The sequence below is a fragment of the Pelodiscus sinensis genome, chromosome 14, assembly GCF_052426305.1.
Source record: "Pelodiscus sinensis isolate ZL-2025 chromosome 14, ASM5242630v1, whole genome shotgun sequence".
Lineage (NCBI taxonomy): Eukaryota > Metazoa > Chordata > Testudines > Trionychidae > Pelodiscus > Pelodiscus sinensis.
In genome coordinates, this window is record NC_143065.1 from 38,765,672 (window position 1) to 38,788,940 (window position 23,269).

Here is a 23,269-nt window from a genome sequence, read left to right on the forward strand (position 1 = left end):
GCTGGCTCGAGTTGAAGGTTTGTTGTGAAGGGGACGGTGTCTGTTTTCTAATTTATAGGTTTTAAAAATATATAGTCAGTAAAGAGAGCATTTCATAAATAGTCTCCTGGAACATTAAAACTCACGAGTGAACCAATTACCCCTCAAAAGAGCAACAATTGAAGCTGTCAGCTAGTACCAGGGCATAAAGAATATTGAGAGCAGAATGGCAATTACTGACTTGGAAAACAAGTGTCTCTGGGATGACAATTTTCACATACAGAGAATTTTTAGATCAGGCAGGGATTTATTAAAAAGGAGTTGTTTCGTGTCAACAGACAGACACATACACACATGATTATTGGACCAGAGGATCCTTAGCTAGAGAAAACTGGCACAGACACATTGAATTCACTAGCGTTGTGTTGATTTATGGCCCAGGATCAACCAAACAAACTTCTGCTGAATTGGCTAGGCCTTACACATGGTAGACTTCAAAGAGCCACAAATATATGCTTCTTTATTCTCCATGGTACTGAATGCCTGCCACTCCTACTGAAGTCAACTCAATACCTTTGGAAACATCAGACTAAACTGGGCTTGCTGCACTTCCTATGAAAGGTCTGTATGACTCCATATGTGACACAGCTGGTAAAACAAAGACACTGAGGGCATTCACATCCATCTTTCTGGGCTGAGGCCAGAGGATTGGTCATGGCATAGAACTCTTCTTGCAAAATATGAATGTGGTGTAATGAAACATGGAGGGTTACTTCATCCAACTGCAGATCCTCTGTCATCCATCTGCTCTGCTACTCTGGTGAACTGTTTGAACATTCATCCCTAAGCCACTCTGCCATAGTCCACCCACCTATAAAATGGATATAATGATACCTAACTCAGATGTACATTCTGAAGTTGGTAGATTTTTATAGAGTGCTTTGAGCTACTCTGATGACAAGTGCTAAAGAAGTACAAAGCATTACTGGGGAAATGGTCTGAGGTAAATAGGATGAGGTTTAATAAGGACAAATGTGAAGTACTTCACGAAAGAAGGAACAGTCAGCTTCACACATACTGAATGGGAAGCGACTGTCTAGGAAGGAGTACAGCAGAAAGGGATCTAGAGGTCATAGTGGACCACAAGCTAAATATGAGTCAATAGTGTGAGATGGTTGCAAAAAAGCAAACATGATTCTGGGATGCATTAACAGGAGTGCTGTGAGCAAGACACAAGAAGTCATTCTCCTGCTCAACTCTGCACCGATTAGGCCTCAACTGGAGTATTGTGTCCAGTTATGAGCAGCACATTTCAAGAAAGATGTGGAGAAATTGGAGAAGTTCCAGAGAAGAGCAACAAGAATGATTAAAGGTCCAGAGAACATGACCTATGAAGGAAGACTGAAAGAATTGGTCTTGTTTAGTTTGGAAAGGAGAAGACAGAGGGGACATGATAGCAGTTTTCAGGTATCTAAAATGGTGTCACAAGGAGGAGGGAGAAAAATTGTTCTCCTTGGCCTCTGAGGATAGGACAAGCAGCAATGGGCTTAAACTGCAGCAAGGGAGGTTTAGGTTGGACATTAGGAAAAACTTCCTAACTGTCAGGGTTGTTAAATACTAGAATAAGTTGCCTAGGGAGGTTGTGAAATCTCCATCTCTGGAGATATTTAAGAGCTGGTTAGATAGACATCTATATCGGATAGTCTAGACTCGATGACCTCCTGAGGTCCCTTCCAGTTCTAGTGTTCTATGATTCGATGGTTATTAACAGAGCTGGTCAAAAATTGAAATTCCAGTGAAAAATGATTCACTATTTTGAAGTTTATTTTTTTAAACCATCTCTAATTATTAAGAGCTTCCTAAAGTGTTTCTGAAGTTAACACGTATCTGAAGCCTGTGAGCTCCTAACATACAAGTAGCAGCAGTTCAAAACTTACCCTCTTCCTGGATTTTATTCGTAGAAGGAATTCAAAATGGAGCACCTTAAAATCCAGCCCAAATCTCTTCTCCAGGCATGGCTGCTCCTAGTGGTCCTCCTCTCACAGCCTAATTTTTATGCTGTTGTCTTCAGGCTCTTGTACTACATCCATCACTGTGGTATCAAAGCACCTTCCAGGTGAGCATGAAGTGATATGACTCACATCTCTGAGGTGTTTTTCCTTCTAGAGAGCTAATCCCATCACTCCTTATAACCAAGCAGGGGAAAAAACTGCTTCAACCAGCCAGCAGAATCCCATTCATTTTCCAGCTGGTTTAACACCTGTTAGCAAGGTGGGATGTTCAGGTAAACATTAGAAGATGTTCATGCTTGTAGCAGTCTGGAAAAGCCCTCCTTGCCATAGCTGCTCTTACTACATGGATCTACAAATAGGTAACCAAGAAGCCTGTACAAGACTGAAGGCTGCACTATAAACTGAAGAGCTGTACTTCCCTCTGCAGATTTGAACAAGGAGGAACATGTCAAATTCAGAGGGAGTGCAGGCTGGCAAACAAGGGATAGGTTAAATCTATTATAGATGGGACTGTGCTGTGAAGTCCTTGACAGATGGATAAGAATCTTGCCAATGGATTTCATGGTGACAAGCAAGAATTCTGAACAAACTCCCCAGATCTGTCTTTATAAAGTTCCTGTGAAAACAAAGTCTGAAGAGGACAACTTTCAAGCCGAGTTGATGAGCCTCCTGGCAGCCTCTGAAACCCTCTCCTCCAAAACCTTTACCATGGTGTCCTAGATTGGTGTTGCAAGCTGGATCTGTCACAGCAGACAAGCTATTTTAAATCCAGATTAGCTTGAAAAAGAAAGCTTGTCTACAGGGGATTCACACTGTAGAGTTGTTGGATGGAGGAGTACAAAGTTCCATGCTGCTTGCTTGAGTTGTTTCCTCAGATTTTCTGCATGAGGGCTCTGAGTTATTTAACATTCTTAGTACCCAAACAAGAATCACATGCTTTGCCCACTTTTAAAGTCAAGCAGTGGCAGACACTTCTGTTTTCATCTTTACTTTTCTTCTTACAGACTGCTGTCAGAGGCCTATAATTGCCAGGAACCTTTTGCCTGGAATTAGCTTTCACCTTTCTTCATTTCACAAATAGAGGAACAATTACAGGCTGTTCTCTTCTTTTTTGCCCTCTGCTATCCAGACATGCTGGCCTGCTATCACACATCTTTCTTTTGTCTTGGGTGCTAGCACAGTCATGAAGTGCTTACTAAAGAAGGATCTCGTGGCACTCCAGGAATGCCCTGTGCATCAGCTTAATTATTTTCTTCAAACACTACATTGGAATCTTTATCTCACACTCAGAGATTACGGCGTGGGCTTTTTGGCTGGTACCCCGTGCAAGTGAGGCTAGCCAGTCAAAAGGAGCTCTGGGTGGTAGAAACCACCTTAGAAATCTCTTCAGCCTTTATGAAGCAGCAACCTATCATGAGTCTTCAGTCAGAAAGGAGACTACACCAGCCTGCTGAAATTGTCCAGTTAGCAGCCTCTCCTGAAATTCCACCTTTGGAAAGGCCTGTCGCCCTGTCAGTCAAAGGTGAGACTAAGTCAAGAGCCAAAACTGGCACAGGGGTTGAGCAGAAATAGAGTACAGGTTGAACCTCTCTAGTCTGGAATTCTCGAGACCTGACCGGTTCCAAACCAGAAAATTTTCTGGACTATGGGAGGTCAATATTGTCTAGCACCATTACCAACACTTCCACTGCTTACTGGGCTATTAGAAGACATTTAGGGGTAAATTAGAGCTAAATAACACTGAGAGCCAGGGCCAGTGGCTGTAAATACATTTTATGGGACCATAACCCATGAAACGTGGACATCCAGCTAACTAAAATAATTCTGGATCATGGATGTTTCCGAATTAGAGAGTTCTGGACCAGAGAGGTTCAACCTGTATTAGTGTCATGGAATCATAATTTACAGTCTTGTGCATTTTAAAAAGGTGAGGGGGAAAAGTGATTTCCTTCTAGTGCAAGGGAGGGGAGCAAAAGAGAGGGTGTGAAGGAGTGAGATTTTGTAGAGTTTTCAGGTGAATCAAATGAGCTATCCCAATTAGATAATTATCTGAAACCCTGGAACAGACACCAGTTGGAAACAAGTCAGTGTATAATTATCTGGCTTAACAAGGAGATACAGTCTGATTTTAAAGGACACCAGATAAATTTCAAAGATAGATGGACCATTTCTTGATTAAGCATTCAGAGTCAATGCATGCGACTTACATTTTTGCCATCAGTTTTAGCCCAAGCAGGTGTAGGCCTCTTGAGCACCTGAAAAGCATAACTTCAGCTATAGCTAGAGCATAACTGACAATAATCCAAGTCCAAGGTATGCTACAAAAAAACTACTCTTGCAATTCGTATGTTAAAGGCAGTTTTCAAAAGAGCTATCTATAACAATAGAAACATAGCTTGTTTTTCTCCTCTGCTACAGAAAAAGTGTATTAAAGTTCTGGCTGCTGGTCCCCTAAAAAAGCTATTAACATGACAAAGTAATGCAGTTGTGGGTAGATAAGAAACCATTCTGAGCATCTAGCATGACCTCTAGCATAACACAGGCTACAGAATTTCACCAAATGGCCCCCAAATCCCTACCAATACCTTATGACTGACTTTGAGCATATCTTTAGAAAGATACCCAGGCTTTCTTCAGAGACTTCAAATGATGGAGAATCTGCCACATCCCAAGGCAAATTATTCCAAAGGTTACTTACCTTCGCTGTAAAAAAAGTCATGCTGCATTTCTAGTCTGAATTTCCCTCATTTCCTCTTCTAACCTTGGGAATTTTTTATGCCTTTATCTGCTAGATAAAGAGCCCTCAACCTATCAGAAATTTTCTCCCCATCTAGGGCCTGGTCTGTACTACAGCTGATGTTCATCTTAAAATAAGCAACTCTAGCTATGTAAATTACATAGCTGGAGTCGGTGTATTTTAAATCGCACTGTCCACATAGCGAGAGGTCAATGGGAGAAAACACTCCTGTCGGCTTCCCTTACTCCTCGTGAGGAGCAGGAGTAATGGCCTCAATGGGGGGTGCCCTCTGAGTTTGATTTAGCAGATCTTTACTAGACCTGCTAAATCAAACCCCAGAAGATGGACCATGGCATTGTCAACATGGCCTAGATACCTATAGATTGTGAAGGGGATGTGGAGTCAAACTCCTCTCGTATGATGCAGTTTGGGGAGCAGTGTGTTAGGGAGCCACGACAAGGACTGTGTGCTCAAAGGGAGGCCTGGGGGCAGTACAGACCTGGGTATCAGATGGCACAGAGCATCCTATCATTAGCAATAAGCTTTCCTGAGAAGAACACAGCCTGCACCCATTATTGTTATTTCCATAGCCATGATGAACACCACTTGGGCCTGCAATCGGTCTTAATTGTTTTTATTTTATTCCTTTTCCACCTGCAGGTAAATTTGACAATCCTGTAAGACAGGGGTGGGGAATGTTTTTTAGGTCAGGGGCCACTGACCCACAGAAAAATCAGTTGGGCACCATACACCAGTGAGAAGCAGGGAGACTGGAGCACCAGCACAGGCTCCCCAATGCTGGAGGGGGGCCCCCCAGCCTTGAGGGTCAGAATCAGGCAAGCCTTACATTTCCCACACCTGCTGTAAGATGAATCCTGTGGACACACCTTGGGTCTTAACTCAACTGTTTATTGTCACCGAATGGGAAAAATTGCAAATCAGAGAAAGGCAAAATCAGGAAGTAATTTCCTGTTAAAAGGGAATATGAGCCTCCCTCTGACCTGGATGTCTAGCTCCCTACCGTTAGACTATAAAATAAACTTGGCCCCAAAGGAAAGGGGTCCAATTTGGAGTTGACTGTTACATGATGGAAAGCTCCCAAGAAAACTGTAGTAGATTCACATGCAAACACTGGGTATTTTCAACATGTAAAAGAAAGATCTGTTAATGACCAGCTCACCGACCTCCCCATGCCCATCTTCAGATAGCATATCAAAACGTTTCCTAAGGAAAATCAAACCGTTCTAATCTAATTTGGGCCTACGGATGCAACCCCATGCTCAGGATGGCCATAAAACTCTGAATGCCAGAAGCCAGGAAGGGCATCCAGAGGTATTGCTCTCCAAAACTGCCCTGTTCTGTACACTGCCCCAAAGTTCAGGTGCTGGCTGCAAACTGAGACATGTTACTGGGTCTCAATGGATCATTGGTCTGAGCTAATGTGGGGTTCTTATATTTAATCTGATTTGTGCTTAATCTTCATCCAAAAGAACTTTACATTGCGATTTTCTCTGATTAAGGAAGGCGTAAACCAGGGTTGGGCAGGCCTTAGCTGTTTTGAACCTCTAGTGGAGCATGCGCGGTGCTGCCCCCGCCCGGCCTAGCAGCCCCACGTGGTGCCCCCTACAGTGGGGCGCCCCAGGCGGTAGCCCGGCTGGCCCATACATTGGGCCGGCTCTGAGGTTTTGGGTACGGAAAAGAGGGTCTCCTAACCAATTCAACCCAGAGAAAGTTTTCTTCTGCTATTAGGGGGCTATCCTGGAATTTGGGAGACCTGGTTTCAGTTCTATGCTCTGCCACAGATTTCCTGTGTGACCTTGTGCAAGTCACTTTGCTGCTCTGTTCCTTAGTTTGCCGTCTGCAAAGTCAGGATAACAGCAATTTCCTAACTCAGAGCGGTGCTGTGAGAATAACTCCATGAAAGATCATGAAGTGGCTCAAACGCTGGAAATGGGGGTCATAAGGACCTACGAAAGGTAGGTAGATTCCTAGTTCCTGGAACAGAGTCCTGGGGCTGTTGACTGTGGAGCTGCTATAATTTTCACTGGGGATCCAGCCCACATAGAACTGGTCAGATCACAGAGGGCACAAAAGTGATTTAGAGACATTTTGTGCTCTAGGTATGTGGAGCACTCCTACTCTCTCCTCCCCTGCTCCCCTCCCCCCCACGAGAGTATGTCACCCTATGCAGGTGATCATCACTTACAGCTTCTTCCTGGTTCAAAAGTGACTTTGTTTTTCCATTCTAAGCTGTTGCTTTTAAAAAAGTCAAACTGCCTGTTTTCTGAATGAATCCCCCGCATTTTGGGCAGAGACATGAAAACCTTTGCTAACACAAGGGCGACGGTTTACTAGTATGCCACTAAAATAGCAACAGCTATTGGCACAGTGTATGTGTCTATTAAATATGTGTTACAAAAAGTATTAGCCCCTTCTATCAGTGGCTTCTCCTTCACCATGCTGCCTTGCAAACAGCGTTCTTTTGAAAGTTGGCTTTGCATCTTTGGGTGCCCAAGCTGATTTCACGGCCAGGTTTGCCACTGCTGTGGGAAACAGGCTCCGCATGCAAGCCAGCTGAAGTCATCCGGGCTGAAAAGGACTAGCACTGCCACCGCCACTGTAAATGTGCCATTGGACGCAGCCTTTTCACAGGGCTGGGTAAGGAATCAAAAATCCAAGGCAATAGTGCCAGCTTGATACCTTCCCGTTGCTTACGATGGCTAGTCCTGGGCAATCGTTACTTAAACTTCCATCCCTTACAAAGAGACATCAGCAGTTAAGCAGAGAGGGACTGCTTCTATTCTATGGAGAGTTTTACACCAGCCTCATCACTGTTGTCCCTGGGCACTTTCCAGAAGTGCCCTCCCATAGCACCAGCCAACAGGAAGGTGGAGCTGTGCCAAAATGGTACTTATCCAATGCAGGGAGAAGAGAGGAGATTTTAATAGAAAATGGAAAGCTGTGCTTTTTCACCCTCTTCTCCTTTTACTTCAACTCCCCCATAGAAGGAACGCATGACATACTCTGGTAGACTCACTTCCAGCTCTACTGCCTCTCCTATTACGTAAAACAGCTCTGACTTGTCATTTTCACTCAGTATTCCATTCCCGGCATCTATCATTTCATGGCTTATAAGTGATTTGATTTCTGCATCTTTCTTAATTAACATCTGCGCCTGCAGAATTCTTGAGTACAGGTTGAACCTCGCTAGTCTGGTACTCTATGATCCAGTAACATCCGTGGTCCGGCATGATTCTAGTTAGCCAGATGTCCACTTATCATCGGTGTGACCAAATTTCCCGGGGTCCCATAGAGTTTGTTTATAGCTCTCAGTCCTGGATTTCAGTGCTCTGTGCTGTTATTTAGCTCTACTTTACCCCAAATGTCTTCTAAGAGCCCAGTAAGCAGGGCAAGTGTTGGTAATGCTGCTTTACAATATCAACATCCTGTAGTTTGGCAAACTCTCTAGTTCAGCACCGGCCAGGTCCCTAGGGTGCTGGACTGTAGAGGTTCAACCTGTAGTTATTTCTAGTTAATTCATGGCATATATACACATTTTTCTTCTAAGTAAAATAATAAAGAAATCAGAATGGACTATTTCTATCCTTCTAAAATGTTCCATATCATTAACTGTGGCTACATCTAGATTGCAAACTTCTTTTGGAAGAAGTTTTTCCGGAAGAGATCTTCCAGAAAAGCTTATTTCAAAAGAGAGCATCCACCCAGCAAAAGCGCAATGAAAAAGTAATGTGATTTTTCGAAAGATAGTATCCAATCAATGTCAACACTATCTCACATTTAAGTTGTGATTAGTCTGGACGGAGTGGCTACCAGGGCACCTGTGTTATTTCCTGAAGGCCTCTTCCCTTCAAAACTCCCTCTTCTGCATCCACAGACGCCTTTTCCCGAAAAAGCTTTTTTCTCGTAGAATGAGATTTACCACCGTTGGAAAAACCTCTCTGTTCTTTCAAAAGAACTCAATGGCAGCGTGGAGGCAAGTATTGTTTTTCTGGAAAAACGGCCATTTTTCTGGAAAAATACTGCAGTGTAGACGCACTCTGTTTGAGATAGTAAGGCTGTTGGCCCTTTGAAGTTACATAATTTGGGACCTCAAGAAAATCATTAGTGTCAATAGAACAGCCTAGCCTTAGGGTGTGTCTAGACTACAGAGTTTTGTCGACAAAAGTTCACTTTTGTCGACAAAACTCTACCTGCGTCCATACTACCACTGAGTTCTGTCGACATAATGTCGACATAACTCAGCAGTTTTGTCGACGCTGGTAAACCTCATTTTACGAGGCATAACGCCTTCTGTCGACAGAATTTCTGTCGACAGAAGGTGTTATTGCATGTAAACTGTCCTTTGCGTCTACACTACCATGTCGACAAAGCAGCTTGCTTTGTCGACAGAACTCAATGTAGTCTAGATGCTCTTTGTCGACAGAAGTTTTGTCGACAGTATCTGTCGACAAAACTTCTGTCGACAGAAGCCTGTAGTCTAGACGTACCCTTAATGGGTAGAATGGCAAACATTTCTTCAGAGATCCTTTTTCCTAGCACTGCTTTTCTTCCTACTTAGGCGATAGTGAAAAGATTGCCGTTTGCTACAGCAGCTGCAGGCCCAGTATTAGGCATGGCTCCTCACGAAGTGGTCTTTGCTGTCTGTTTCACACAGGAGCCCTGCATTATTAGGGGAACTACTTTATAGCCTTAAAATGGTGCATTGTTTTTCTGTTGGGGTGCTGCTGACAGGTGAATTTTGCCTATTATGAGCTCTGTAAAACTTTTTTTATCTCATAAGTAACAGCATTCTAAGTACTCTGACTGGTGTAAGATTACGAGCTTCAATGGAACTATGCCAGTTTAAGACCTGGCAATTAATCGTGATCTGGTTATAAAAGGCAGCCTTTACTAAGGACCATCTCTAGTAAGTCATGTTGTGTCTTATATCAACCAGTTTAGCCGTGCAATTTCCACATGTTTGTCCAACCTTCTGTCAAGCGCACTTCCACAAGGCAAATTAGTCTGGTTGGTCTCTTGGGTGTTGCAAAGACAAGGATTTACTGTGTCATGATATAAAGCAGTATCTGTTTTTATTTTCTAATATTCAAGATTATAATAGGTAAGGATAGCAGATGTAGGGACTGGAGCTCAGAGCTAGACACACTTGTGGAACTTTGGTTGCAAGTTTTCTTATTTTTCTTGAGACAGCACTGAAAGATTTTATTTCTCTCATTTTTTTAAAAGGTTGACCTGCTCATTTTCATAAGCCAGCTAAAAAATTTCTTACATTAGGTGCCACATTTTCAAAAAAGCTTTGCTTTGGGGGCAGATTTTCAAGAAAGTTTAGCTCCCATGTAATCAGCAAATAAGGGACCAGATTCCCAAAAGTGCTCTGGTTATGTGGAACTGAGTTCTTATAAAAATCTGGCCATGGATATCACAGTGAGAGCTGGTGGATGTTGTGCAACTTTTGAAAATCTTTCCCTTATTTAGATGCCTGCTTGAAAATCTGGCCCTCCTGGTGAAGGAAAAAGTAAGAATCTGTGTGTAAATCTACACAAGATACAGTTCAGTGTCTGGGATTTCTCACAGCTTTCTACAGAAGCTTCAAGTACTTACCTTTAGGAAAATAAATTTATTCAAAATTTTGAGAACAAAATAGCCCCAGTATAGATGGAGTCCTTGCAGAATTAAAAGTGGCACGTTGTAGATGAAATACGCTATAACCATTGTGGAGGAATAATATGAACACAGATATAATGTACCACGTAAAATCCTGAAAAATAAAGAGAATTGTTACAAAACAAGGAATCCATTGTGCGTGCCTGAGCTATTGGTTAATATAATCACTTTACTATAAACTCAAAATATTTAAAACTGCACACACAAAATATTCAATAACAAATCTTGGCTCTACTGGAATGCACCGTATACTATTAAAGTAGTCTTCCAAAGCTAAGCATTTTGAGAGTGGCATGAAAATGGTTTTAATATGGTTTAAAAATTCCATGATCTCTGAACAGGAAAGTGTATGCAGAAGACACATATTGCTATTCAAAAGATTTTCTCCACCATTTTCAATGGTAATTCCCACAGATCTCTAGGCCCAATCCTGAAATCCTTTCTAGTGAAAACCAGAAAGAATTTAGTATTTGTCTCTTTGTTAATGAATTCATGTGCTTATTTTGTCTTGAGCCTCATCTTCTATTTCATAGCTAGGTTTTTTGTTTTTCTTTTATACTCTTCAGTTGCTTCCCTTACTCTTTCCAAACTTAAGAGTGATGACACAAGACTCCATACAGCAAAATGCCTGCTGGAGACTGCTTGTGCAATTAAAAGGACAAAAAAGACAAAAGCTGGGGGCATTTTGGAAATACACAGACTGACAAAGAATTAAGAAAGGGTTGGGCAATCAATATGTAAGCATATTATTAATATAGCCAGCAGTGGGGTCAACAGACTGACCAGGCCCCAGACCAAGCAGGAGGGGGGACAGCTCTGCACCCAGGAAGGGGTGGTGCTTGGGGCAGAAGGGGCAGGGCTGGAATTAATCTCCCTTAGCACAGCCTGGAGAGCGCTGTGTAGGGCTCTAATGGCAATTTAAAGGGCCTGGAGTCCAGCCACTGCCACTGTACCGGTGGTGGCAAGTGGGAACCCTGGGCCCTTTTGAATTGCTGGCCCCCCGAGGCAGTTGCTCCTTTTGCCCTCCTCCTCCATTGGCGACCCTGTAGCCATCTTGTGTCCCTGAAAAAATCCACTGTCGCAAACTCAAGCTACGATGCACATCTTAAGAATTTTAATGAGCCAAGATTAGGTACTGTCCCCATTGTATTTATCATTTAATGGCTGCTATTTTGACCTCTGAAAATGAATTATAAAGATGTTCTCCTGAAGCCATAACCCAGCCAGGTCCTTTTCCTTCCCGTCCAAACCTTACCCAACCTCCATCTGAAGAGAAAATGAGCGAGGACGTGTGACTGAACCAAATGGTACTTACCAAAAAGGGAAAAGGACAATCCGTGTGATGAAGAACACAACAGAGAAGATGACGAAGAGAACATTGCAGGTTTTTTCCCATCGAGCGTAATTAAACATTTTGGCTGACTAAAATTGAACAAAAACCAACCAGACATGTTCAGAGACAGTCACAGGTTCCTATGTAAGTTCTGATCAATAAGGGTTTCGATTAAAGAGACTTCCCATCCCTTGTGACAAATAAAGCAACCGTTTTAATGTTATGTGATAAAACAATAACCAAACATTGCAAAGAACAGGTCTCTGTGCCTAAGGCCTTGCAGCAACTCTCTAGTTAGAACATTAAGTTAGTTGCAAGACCTTCCATTCCCAAGGTTTGCACCAGATTTAAAGGGGCCGCAGTCAGGGAGGAGAGGGGAGAGACAGGCCCTGCTACAAACTCAGGAACAGCCCCTTATTTAGCCATCAGTGGCTAGCAATCAGCACTGTGGCACCAGAGCTGGCCAATGAGGGAGGAGAGAGATGTCCCAGAGCCTAGTGATTTACAACGGCCCAGGGTTCCTGGACACTGCTTCCATTACCACGGCAACAGCAGGCCTTTTAAATCACCACTGGAGCCCTGGGCTGTACTGAAGAGCTGGCTGCGGAAAGCTAGCCCCCAACCCTGCCCCTTCATCTAAGGGTGAATCCCTTTCAGGTCCAAGACTCACCCCCCGCACCGTGCCAAGGGTCCAGCGAAGTTTGTCAGCTACCTTGGATAAGGGCATGCTGATGTGTCTCCCTCAGTGCCTGATGCACAGAAGATATGTTCCAGCTTGGCTCTTTAATTCACACTCTAGAGCTTATGCTTCAGTGCTGGAAGCCTCTGGTTCAATCTAGTGTAGTGGCCAAAGCTGGGTCTCCCACTGATTGAATTAATCGAGGTTTGTCTCATTCATGAAGCCTCAGCTAGCCTTTGTCTACACCATGGATTCCCAAACTGGGGGGTGTGAAGAAATTCCAGGGGGGGCACGAGCCCTTCCCTCCTCAATTCCCCCCCCCCCCCGCCCAAGTTGTGCTGCTATTTTTGTTTTTTTGGCCCCAGTCAGTTCCTTTTCTTTCTTTTTTTTTTTTTGATCAACAAGTTTTGCTGCGGGGGGGGGGGGGGGAGATGAGGGTTTCTCAAAAATCAAAAAGGGGGCATGATGCCAAAAGGTTTGGGAACCACTGATCTACACCTAACCAGTGCAGGCACCCCAATTATTGGCCTGAGATAACTGAATCAGGGCTCCCAAGGGCAGACACAGCTTCCTGGCCCATCCTCTGCTCTTAGTAACACACGTGTAAATCTAGAGTAACTCCACAATGAAAGCACCACTATGTGCTGGCTCTGCTGCAAAGGGGCAAGTTTCACCTAGTGGAACTCAATAGACATGCCACACACAGAGAGCACTAAGGGTCAGCCCACAGGGGTAAATGCCTAAGAAGTTAAGTGAATCTGGATAACATTACAGATGCTAATCCAGACCAAACCTCTTGAGATTTACCCATCACTACAAACTACCCAAAGTTTGACCTATTTTGTTTCAGTCTAATTGCAAAAGAAGACCAATCAAAGGCACACAGTTGAAATTTTAGCCCCAGTTTTACACTACGGGATTTCTCTTCCTGTCTGTTTTCAACTGCCCAAAGTTATTCAATGACAAGGGATCAGACTAGATGATCTAATGGTCCCCTGGGCCTTAAAAATCTATGAAAACATTTCTTACTGAGGTTGAAAAGGGGGGAAAGAGTGACAAAAAACCTGCCACTGAACAAAACCTGACCAGTAAAATTAAATGCCAGGTTTACCTCGAGCCAGAAGTCTGCAGCATCGTGTATAATCATCACTAAGGACCCAATACGAACGTAATTGCTGCACCAAGAACAGGCCAACAAAACAATGGCCGCCACATGGTGAACGACGTGGGCCATAAAGTCCTACAAATGAAATAAATCACAACACTTAAAAGCAGAACACTTTTCAAATCAGACATTTAAAACATGACGTGGCACAGCAGTGCTTGCAGCCAAACGAGAGGGTGCATTGGAAAAAGAATGGTTACTTACCTGTAACTGTTGTTCTTCGAGATGTGTTGCTCATGTCCATTCGAAGTAGGTGTGTGCGCCGCGTGCACCACGTCTTCCGGAGCGTTTTCCCTAGCGGTACCCGTAGCACCAGCGGGGCGCCCCCTGGAGTGGCTCCGCCATGGCGGAGCATAAGTACCCGTGCCGGCGCTGCCCCACCTCAGTTCCTTCTTGCCGGATACTCCGACGAAGGGGAGGTAGGGTGGGAGTCGAATGGACATGAGCAACACATCTCGAAGAACAACAGTTACAGGTAAGTAGCCATTCTTTTCTTCTTTGAGTGGTTGCTCATGTCCATTCGAAGTAGGTGACTACCAAGCTAACCCCATGGAGGAGGGGTCGGAGCAGTCATACCAGCAGAGTCATGAAGAGAAGTGAACAATAAAACTGATTTATTTGAACAATCCAACACTTATAAGGCACATATTTAGAACAATGGCAACAGGACATTATTAACCTATTTACAGTATCGACTCGAGGACTGCAGAACCCACACCTGCATCCTCCCTAGCTTGCAGAGATAGCGCGTAATGCGCTGTAAATGTGTGGAGGGAAGACCACGTGGCTGCCCTGCAAATTTCTGTTATTGGAACCTGGGCACCAAAAGCCACCGAGGACGCCTTCACCCTGGGTGAGGTTTTACCAGCCAGTTGATAACACTCTGCTTTACATTGCACCACCCATCTTGATAACCTTTGCGTAGAAATAGGCGAACCTTTCCCCTTATCCCCAAACGCAATGAACAATTGTTGGGATTTACAGAAGGGATTGGTTCGGTCAATATAGAATGCCAGTGCTCGCTTGGCATCCAGGGAGTGTAGTACGCGCTCCTTAGGGGAGGCGTGGGGTTTAGGGAAGAACACCGGTAGATAAATCTCCTGTGACAGGTGAAAAGGTGAAACCACCTTCGGGAGGAAGGCCGGATGAGGCTGTAGCCTTACGTTATCGTGCGAAAAAACAAGGTAGGGTGGTTCTATAGTTAGCGCCCTTAGCTCTGATACCCTTCTAGCAGACGTAATGGCTACTATGAAAGCAACCTTCAATGAAAGGTGCTTCAATGAACATGTAGCCAATGGCTCGAAAGGAGGGGATATAAGCCTGTGTAGGACCAGGTTGAGGTTCCAGGCAGGGTGCGGAGCCCTCACCGAGGGGTACAATTTCTCCAAACCAGTAAGAAACCTTTTAACCACCTGGTTAGAAAAAAAGAGAGGCTCCTGCCATACCAACATGGAAGGCGGAGAGAGATGCCACATGGACTTTGATAGAAGAAAAGGACAGGCCACTAGATCGGAGTTGAAAGAGATAGTCGAGAATAGTTGGAATAGGGGCCGAGGACGGGTGTACTCCTCTCCAGGACGCCCAAGACGAGAAGCGCTGCCACTTGGCAGCGTACGACCGTCTAGTAGAGGGCTTCCTGCTGCTAAGGAGCACCATCTGTACTTGTTGGGAACATTCCCTTTCCGGTTGGTTCAACCATGGATAAACCAGGCCGTTAGGTGAAGAGACCGGAGATCCGGGTGAACCATTATCCCCCCATCCCAAGGTTGAGTTAGCAGGTCCCGAACTGGAGGGAGTGCTATAGGGTCTTGGGTCAGCATGTCCACCAGGATGGGGAACCAGAACTGTCTGGGCCACCTGGGGGCTATGAGGATGATTGAGGACCGAAAAGTTCTCACTCTGGTCAATACCCTGGAAATTAGGGGAAACGGGGGAAAAGCATAGAGAACGCCCTTTGGCCACGTGGTCGTTAGGACGTCGCCCCTGGAGAATTTCCCCAGCCCCAGCAAGGAACAGTAGTTCCTGCACTTGGCATTGCGTGCCGAAGCGAACAGGTCTAGGAGGGGATAGCCCCACCTGTGGAAAACCTGCCTGAGGACAGAGTCCTTGAGCGACCACTCGTGGGCTCCAAAGGATCTGCTCAGTGTGTCTGCTAGCAGGTTTTTGCACCCGGGGAGGTACTCCGCCTGAGGCGTGATATTGTGGGTGACACACAGATGCCAGAGACGCAGGGCCTCCTTGCAGAGGGGTGGCGAACATGTCCCACCCTGCTTGTTGAGGTAGAAAACCGCTGCAGTGTTGTCCATACGCACCAGGATCGAGCGGTGGGAGAGCCTCGGCAGGAATGCTTCTCAGGCCCTCCTCACTGCCCGCAATTCCTAGACGTTGATGTGCAGGGTCCGTTTGGAAAGGGACCAGAGGCCCTGAGTTCTGTGGCACTCAAGGTGTGCTCCCCATCCCAGGTCAGACGCATCGGTGACCAGCGTCAGTAAGGGAGGAGGGGCGTTGAAGGGAACCCCGCTGAGCACCACGGTTTCCTGGGTCCACCAGAGTAGGGAGTCCAGAATGTCCGGGGGCACTGTAACTATGGAGTCCCATAGACCCTTGGATTGGCAGAAGACCTTCGCCAACCACGCCTGCAGAGGTCTCATTCTCATCCTGGCATGGCGCACCGTGTATGTGAATGCTGCCATATGGCCCAGGAGCCTGGAGCAGACCTGAGGTGTCGTGATGGGAGACTGTTTTAGCCCTGAGATCAGCTCCACTATGGAGAGAAACCTGCTGTGGGGCAGGAACGCTCTTGCCACCTTCGCATCGAGGAGGGCTCCCACAAATTCTATCCTCTGGGAGGGAATCAGGGATGACTTCTCGACATTTATCATTAGCCCTAACCTTAAGAAGAGAGCTCTTATGAGTGTTACGTGAGCTTCTACCTGCTTGTACGAGTAATCTCGGATCAGCCAATCATCGAGGTACGGGAACACATGTACCCCTCGATTGCGCAGAAAGGCGGCAACCACAGCCATACATTTTGTAAATACCCTTGGTGCTGTACATAACCCAAAGGGGAGTACTGTAAACTGAAAGTGGCAACGGCCCACCAGAAACCGGAGGAACCTCCTGTGACTTGGCCTGATTGCCACATGGAAGTAGGCATCCTCTAGGTCGAGAGTCAAGTACCAGTCGCCCAGTTGTAGTACTGGGATGACCGAGGCCAAAGTCACCATTCTGAACTTGTGATTTACAACCGCCTTGTTTAAGTATCACAGGTCCAGGATAGGACGAACTCCCCCTTTTGGTTTCGGAACAACAAAGTAACGGGTGTAAAACCCCCTACCCCGCAGATGCGGAGGGACCCCCTCTATTGCTCCTTTTTCGATAGAGAGAGAGAGATGCTCCAATGACCGTCACGGCAGTAAGAAGGAACTGAGGTGGGGCAGCGCCGGCAGGGGTACTTATGCCCCACCATGGCGGCGCCACTCGAAGGGGCGCCCCGCCGGCGCTACGGGTACCGCTAGGGAAAACGCTCCGGAAGACGTGGTGCACGCAGCGCGCACACCTACTTCGAATGGACATGAGCAACCACTCGAAGAAGAACAGAGTGCATTCAACAAGCTTGCTTTGGGTGTACAAGTTCTAGAGTGATGTTGTCCTTCCGTCAGTGGCTCCAGGGGCCGTCTTTACCCATACACAGAATATACAGCTGTGTAGGGCACCTGAAAATTGGGGGCACCCTTGGTTCTTACTGGCCACCCGCCTCTTCATGTTCCTCTTCTGTGGCTCTCCTTTCTCCTGAGAGGATCTAGTTAACTTACAAGTGAAAAAGCCTGACAGAGCTATTAGCCCAACACTGAACTTAGGAAAGAGCCATTCCAGTGGTAATGAAGCCATTTAACAGGCATTTGTCAACCCTGGGTATATACTGACAGTTTCTGAATTTACTGTGCCAGTCTACAGAAGCTGAGTTTAAATTTTACCTTAAAACTATTTCATCAGTGTGTTGCTGAAGATTATAAAAGCATACCTCTAAAAAAAATTATCTCCCCTCCCCAGGGTGTCATTGGGCATAGAGGCACCAGTTTAATAGTACTGCGTAGGGCCCCATAAATAAGGACCGCCCTGAATAGCTCTCAACCTTTCTGGACTCAGGACTAGGGATGTAATAGTGTTGCTGGTTAAACAATTAACTGATAAGCAGATGCCGATCAGTTAATGCTACCAGCTATACGCAACCCCCTCCACCTCCGCGGTTCTACATTGAAAGTATTTTGGGAGCCAGCAGGCAGGCACACTGGCTCAGTCCTGGCTGGTGCTGGATCCCAGAAGCTACCCCTGCTGTGGCTCTGCAGCCACAGCGGGGGTAGCTTCAGGGACCTGGCAGGAGCTGGGATTTAGCCAGTGTGCCTACCTGCTGGCTCTCAAGCGTCTTTAAATGTAGAGCCGCTTATCGGTTAATCGTGTAACCAATACAATTTTTGTTGGCTACATGATTACCAAGTTACACGCTTCCTCACGTCCCGACTCAGGACCCATTTGTCAATGTTAATAGCCTGGGGTGGAGGCCCTGAAGTGATTTCAGTCAGATCCTGGCCCCTGGAGGGGGGGAGAGATTAGGCCCTGCCTAGCACAGTACTCAGCCAACAGTGGAAGTTCCTGCAGCTCCTATGCTATGGGGCTGACTGGGCTGGGCTTGGCTCCCCACTCTGGGTGATGCAACCTCTGGGGTTTGGCCCTGCTGTGTTGGCTGGAACAAACACACGGGAGTGGAGTTATGACCTGGCTTCTGGGGTGGCAGTGCCGCTCACTCAAATTTGGCCCACCCAGCTGCACTAAATTGGGATAGCCCTTGGACCCCAGAGGGGCAGGGAGGTGAGCCCAGCCAGCCTTTGGGACAGGAGCCACAAGGAGCTGCTGGGTGACTCTTTGAAACCTTCTGGTGACCCACTGTTGGGTCCAGAGCCATGGGCAGAGAAACCCTGATCCAGTGGTTGACCCCACAGAGAGGCTATGAGACTGGTTACTGTTTCCAGAGGTGGGAATTCTACAGAAGCTAGGAATAAAAAGAAGCCTGTGGCTTGGGAGTGGACGGACCAAGCTTTTAGTCTCACCCCCTATTTGTTGCATTTGATTTAACTGTGATGTTGGTTTATTGCAGGGGCATACACAAAACACTCTCTCTCTCTCTCTCTCTCTCTCTCTCTTTCTCTTTCTCTCTCTCTTTTAGTACACATTACAGGGGTCAGAGTTACTCCTTGTCCCTTCTCCCTGCCTCCCCCCCACACCATACAGAGAATATTACAGAGGTGTTGTTTACTCCTGGCGGCACAGACAGGTTATTATGTGGGTGAGACATTACTCACCTCTTCCCCCCTCTTCTTGTTATAGGGATGAGGGCTCTTCCATACTGCGCCCCACACAGAATGTCTGGGGACATTGTGGCCATATCATATTCAGCAATTAGCTTCTGACATAAAGGTTCAAGCACTGATTATTTCAGCACCTGCCACAGTGTTTCCTTAACAGAAGGGTATAAATCATAAGAGAATCAAAGATTATGCTTGCAAATAATCATAGATACTTGCCTTCCTTTTGGTGTCAGTACTCAGGGTAAACAACAGAGACCAATAAAAACTAATCTCAGCCATGTAGTACCAATACTGGGATGGTAGCAAGGACTGTAAAGAAAGAAAATATTTCTTTTTTTTCCCCTCTAGTCATTTCAATGCATTGCCACAGATGAGTACAAAATACCATGGGTTTATTTATACTGTGTTTGCCCTTCCTCTCAATCTGCATGTGAAAACAGAAATAATGTTCTGACCTTTATTAAGGGGAAAAAAATATTCTGAAAGCCAAATCTTTCATACTTTACTCAGGCAAAACTCCCAGTTATTTAGCGGCTCCACCTCCAGTTTCTAGCATGCTTTCCCTGGCAGTTCGCTGCTCTGTATGCAGAGCGCACGTGCATTTATGTGCAAACCAGTGAAAATAAATCAAGCCCATCATTGTTATTTACAAATTGAAATGTTAACATTTCCACATGTCTGATAACTGACACAGAAGCAACTTATTTATCTGATAAGCCCATGCATCTATCCAAACGGAAAGGGCTATTTCCCTCACTGCAGAAAACAGCAAAAATACCCTGCTGATCATTGCAACAGTTTGCAAGAGCTCACCTGAAACGGGTAGCCAGCCCACACTTGCCATATATCATAAAACCAAGGTTTCTGTGAAAGACAGAACCATGCAAAGAATGAGAAGTAGAGCAGTTAGTCAATCTTAGCTCAGAAATATTTAAAAAACGGCTCTGGATGAAACAGGCTTATCAGTTATTTCCTCATACTGCATTTTCTCTACCAACTGTACCTTAAAGCATGTCCCAGTTTTAATAGGCCAGTCCCAGTTCTTCATATGATATCCCAAATGTCTTGGGAGATTTTTGGGGCATCTGAAATGTTTCAGTTTTCCATTTTATCATTCAAGACTTTGGATTTCTTTTATACATACAGTTTGTTCAAGATGCCTTGTTACAGTGATTAGAATTTGCATAGTCTTTACCAGGCACAAACTTTCCAGAGGAATGAGCAGTCAGAAAGATGTACTGTGCTTGCAGCACAGAAAAAAGCTAAACAAACAGGCACCAACACTATCAAAGTTATTCTTTTGCTCAAAATAAATGTGAATTACATGTGTTCAGGGTTTCATGGGAAACCTATTCAGAACATTAATTTACAGGGGAAAATCCGCTATTCCAAGAACACCACCCATGCTGATGTTGCCTATTGACAACAGCAATCTCAGTGACCATTTTTTTAAAAAGTGGCTTTTTGAGTTTTATAGGAATCTGATTGTAAAAAATGTGGCATCAAAAGTCTCCTGGACTTTAATTTTAAAAATCTGGTCACATTACATGGAATCAACGAGGTGCATTGTAAAATCATCACCGACCTCCATCCCGGAGATGAAAGAACACAACATTGCCTAACAAATACTTTCTGCAGTTCTTCCTTAAAATGCTGGTTAGAGTAAAATTACATTTTATTGAGAAAGCATAGTACAGGTTGAAGCGTAGTCTAGTCTGGCATCCTTGGGACCTGAACAATGCTGAACCAGAGAATTTGCTGGACCACGGGAGGTCAATATTTTCTAGCATCATTACTAGCATCATTGCTTACTGGGCTTTTAGAAGACATTTAGAGGTAAATTAGAGCTATATAACAGCACCAAACAATGAGAGCTAGGACTGGTGGCTGTAAACAGACTTTATGGGACCGTGAAAAACTTGGCCACAGCCATAAGTGGACTTCAAGCTAACTAAAATCATACTGGACCACAGATGTTGCTGGATCAGAGAGTGTCAGACTAGGAAGGTTCAACCTGCAGTAAGTTTAAAAGTAAAAAAAATCAGAGTGAAAAGAGTAGGTTTGTAATATAGATTATTATACTTGATAAAAACAGCATTATGGTCTAAATCCAAAGCCCAACCAAGTCAATGGTTAACCTTCCACTGACTACAAAGGCCTTGGGAATATGTCCTTATTTCGTTAAAAAGAGTGATAAGAATTAAAACTCTCCCCTAAATTAACTTACGTCATATAGAAATATCAATCCAGCAATGGATGATGTGAGATAAAATGAAAATCGCCAGCTGCAACACAAAAAACAAAAATCAGAACCATTATTGCTCCTTCAGAGACATTATCCAGAAATGAAATAGTGGCAGCCAATCAGTGTGTCTGGAGGCTGCCCAAGGAGTGAACCATAACATATGCACCTTTATCTCTCCCTGCAATCTCCTAGCTGTGTCTATCAGTCACCATATGATTATCTCTCAGTTGTCATTATGCAAATATTTCTCTTTGCGCTAGCTAATAGTTATTATTAACAAGGATATGGGGCTTTACATAACCACGATATGGCGAAGGAGTGTGCACATTTCTCTGTTATGATTAAGTAACTCCTCTCTTCTAACTGGCTTTACAGAATGTCTTTCACAATGGCAAAATGTTGATGAAATGAACATCCATAGCAACTGGCAATTCAATTTGAAGTGACATATATTTGTTATAGCTGAGGCTGGTACCACGGCCTTATGTTAAATTTGCCCAACACTTCCCTTTGCATAGTCTCTCTACACTACTACCAGATAGTCACGTTTCAATAAGAACTTTTTCTTGTTGGGGGTAACTGGCCCCTTTTCTGGGACTCAGAGCTCAATCATCTTGCAGCTGCCTTCTGAAGACCAAAATGGGGATAACTCACTGTCCTGAGTGTCTAATTAAACAATTAGGAAATGAACATCTGAGCCTAGTGTAAAAGTTACCTCAGCAAAGGTAGATACGCTCATGGAGAAGGTGCTCCTAGAGAGAAGTCTTCCACAGAGGAGATGTGTGTTCTCAGGGACAGAAAGCTGGTCAGGGGAGTTCACAGGAGAAAGGACCTACAAGGTATGCCCCTAGAGAGAGGACATCCCTAAGGGAGAGCTACAGTTAGAAGGCCATAAGGAAGGTCTGGTCCCAGGAAAGGGATCTCGAAACAGTGGTAGGAAGGCCAGCCTGTCAGAAATCACAGGCTGTCCCTGAAAAAAGCTGTGGCTGGCCAGTCTCCACAGATCTCTGGCTCCGGGGAAAGATTCTTCACAGATGGCGGCAAGAGACCGGACTCCAGGAACAGAATGAGAGAACCCTGATGGTTAAAGGACCTGGACAGAGGAAAGCAATGGACTCAGATGGGATAAAAACTAAGACTGACTCTGTCTCCCAGCTAAAATACTGGGGATGAAGATTTTACTGGCCTTGTCTGTTAATACATGAGATCCTCCAAAGGGGACATTCTTTAGTACCTGAAAGTCTGACTAAACTTCTTTATACCACAAATGAGGGGAAATCTTTCCTAACCCCACAGGGGTGCTCTGGGGTAGCTTGAACCCTAACACCCTCGTAATTCTATGTCTGCAAGGTGGTGAGGCCCACTAACTACTACGAAAATCTATGTGGCATTCAGAGCACCAATAACTAACTTGTTTTAGTTCAAAATCAAACTAACTTCTATTCATTGCTTAACATAAAAGGTAGAAAACAGCAGAACTGTCCAAAGTGAGCAAGTTTATGTCTCATTGCCTGATGTTGGTTGACCCTTGGGTCAGGTGGGTTAACATTTTGATGAGCCTGATTTTTGGTTTTGAGTGACAATCACATGGCATTTGGTGGCCATTAAACAGCTTTCATCCAAACCAATGTACACATTAACTGAAATCTCTGAACAAAGCTTGAAAGTCAATTGAAACAGTACTGTTCCTTACAGATTTAGTAAAGAGATGTTACAAATTCCAGTCAGTCAAGCACTGTTGTAATAACAAGAATTGGGCAGAGGTGTTCCATGCCTATTTCTTAAGATGATGGAAGTGCAATACATTATGGTAATTTTCTTTGCTGACTCAATCCCCAACTTGCCCCAAAATAACTCTGGATGGCCAAGGCGTGGCATTAGCCAGCATGAAAATGTTCCTTGATTTCAAGTGTCAAGAGTGGGAGTAAAGATAGACACGAGACCCAAAATTTGGTTAATAAACAAAGTGTTTCACAATGCTGTGAAGAAACAGTGCTGCAGAATGATCACGCAGATTTGACATGCCGAAGAGGATGAGACAAGATAAACTCCTGACAGGAAAGCTGCC

The 23,269-nt window shown here is 44.8% G+C and overlaps 2 protein-coding genes across 3 annotated transcripts in view; both read right to left on the reverse strand.

Annotated features, from left to right (window-relative positions):
- CERS3 (ceramide synthase 3) overlaps positions 1–23,269 on the reverse strand; it is a 73,279-nt gene that overhangs the window by 15,861 nt on the left and 34,149 nt on the right. The window contains exons 5-11 of one of the 2 annotated variants that reach the window (XM_006129209.5): positions 21,184–21,241; positions 19,770–19,820; positions 19,173–19,265; positions 13,537–13,665; positions 11,729–11,835; positions 10,351–10,507; positions 4,199–4,246 (exon numbers count right to left, since the gene is read on the reverse strand). In XM_006129209.5, the coding sequence (XP_006129271.3) occupies positions 4,199–4,246; positions 10,351–10,507; positions 11,729–11,835; positions 13,537–13,665; positions 19,173–19,265; positions 19,770–19,820; positions 21,184–21,241 (643 nt within the window). The remainder of the gene's footprint in view (positions 1–4,198; positions 4,247–10,350; positions 10,508–11,728; positions 11,836–13,536; positions 13,666–19,172; positions 19,266–19,769; positions 19,821–21,183; positions 21,242–23,269) is intronic. The other variant, XM_075896950.2, reaches the window with a different exon arrangement.
- LOC149523611 (uncharacterized) lies at positions 14,274–15,849 on the reverse strand. The gene is given in 2 exon segments (XM_089781867.1): positions 14,274–15,021; positions 15,023–15,849. Coding segments are annotated over 2 exon segments (1,575 nt in total).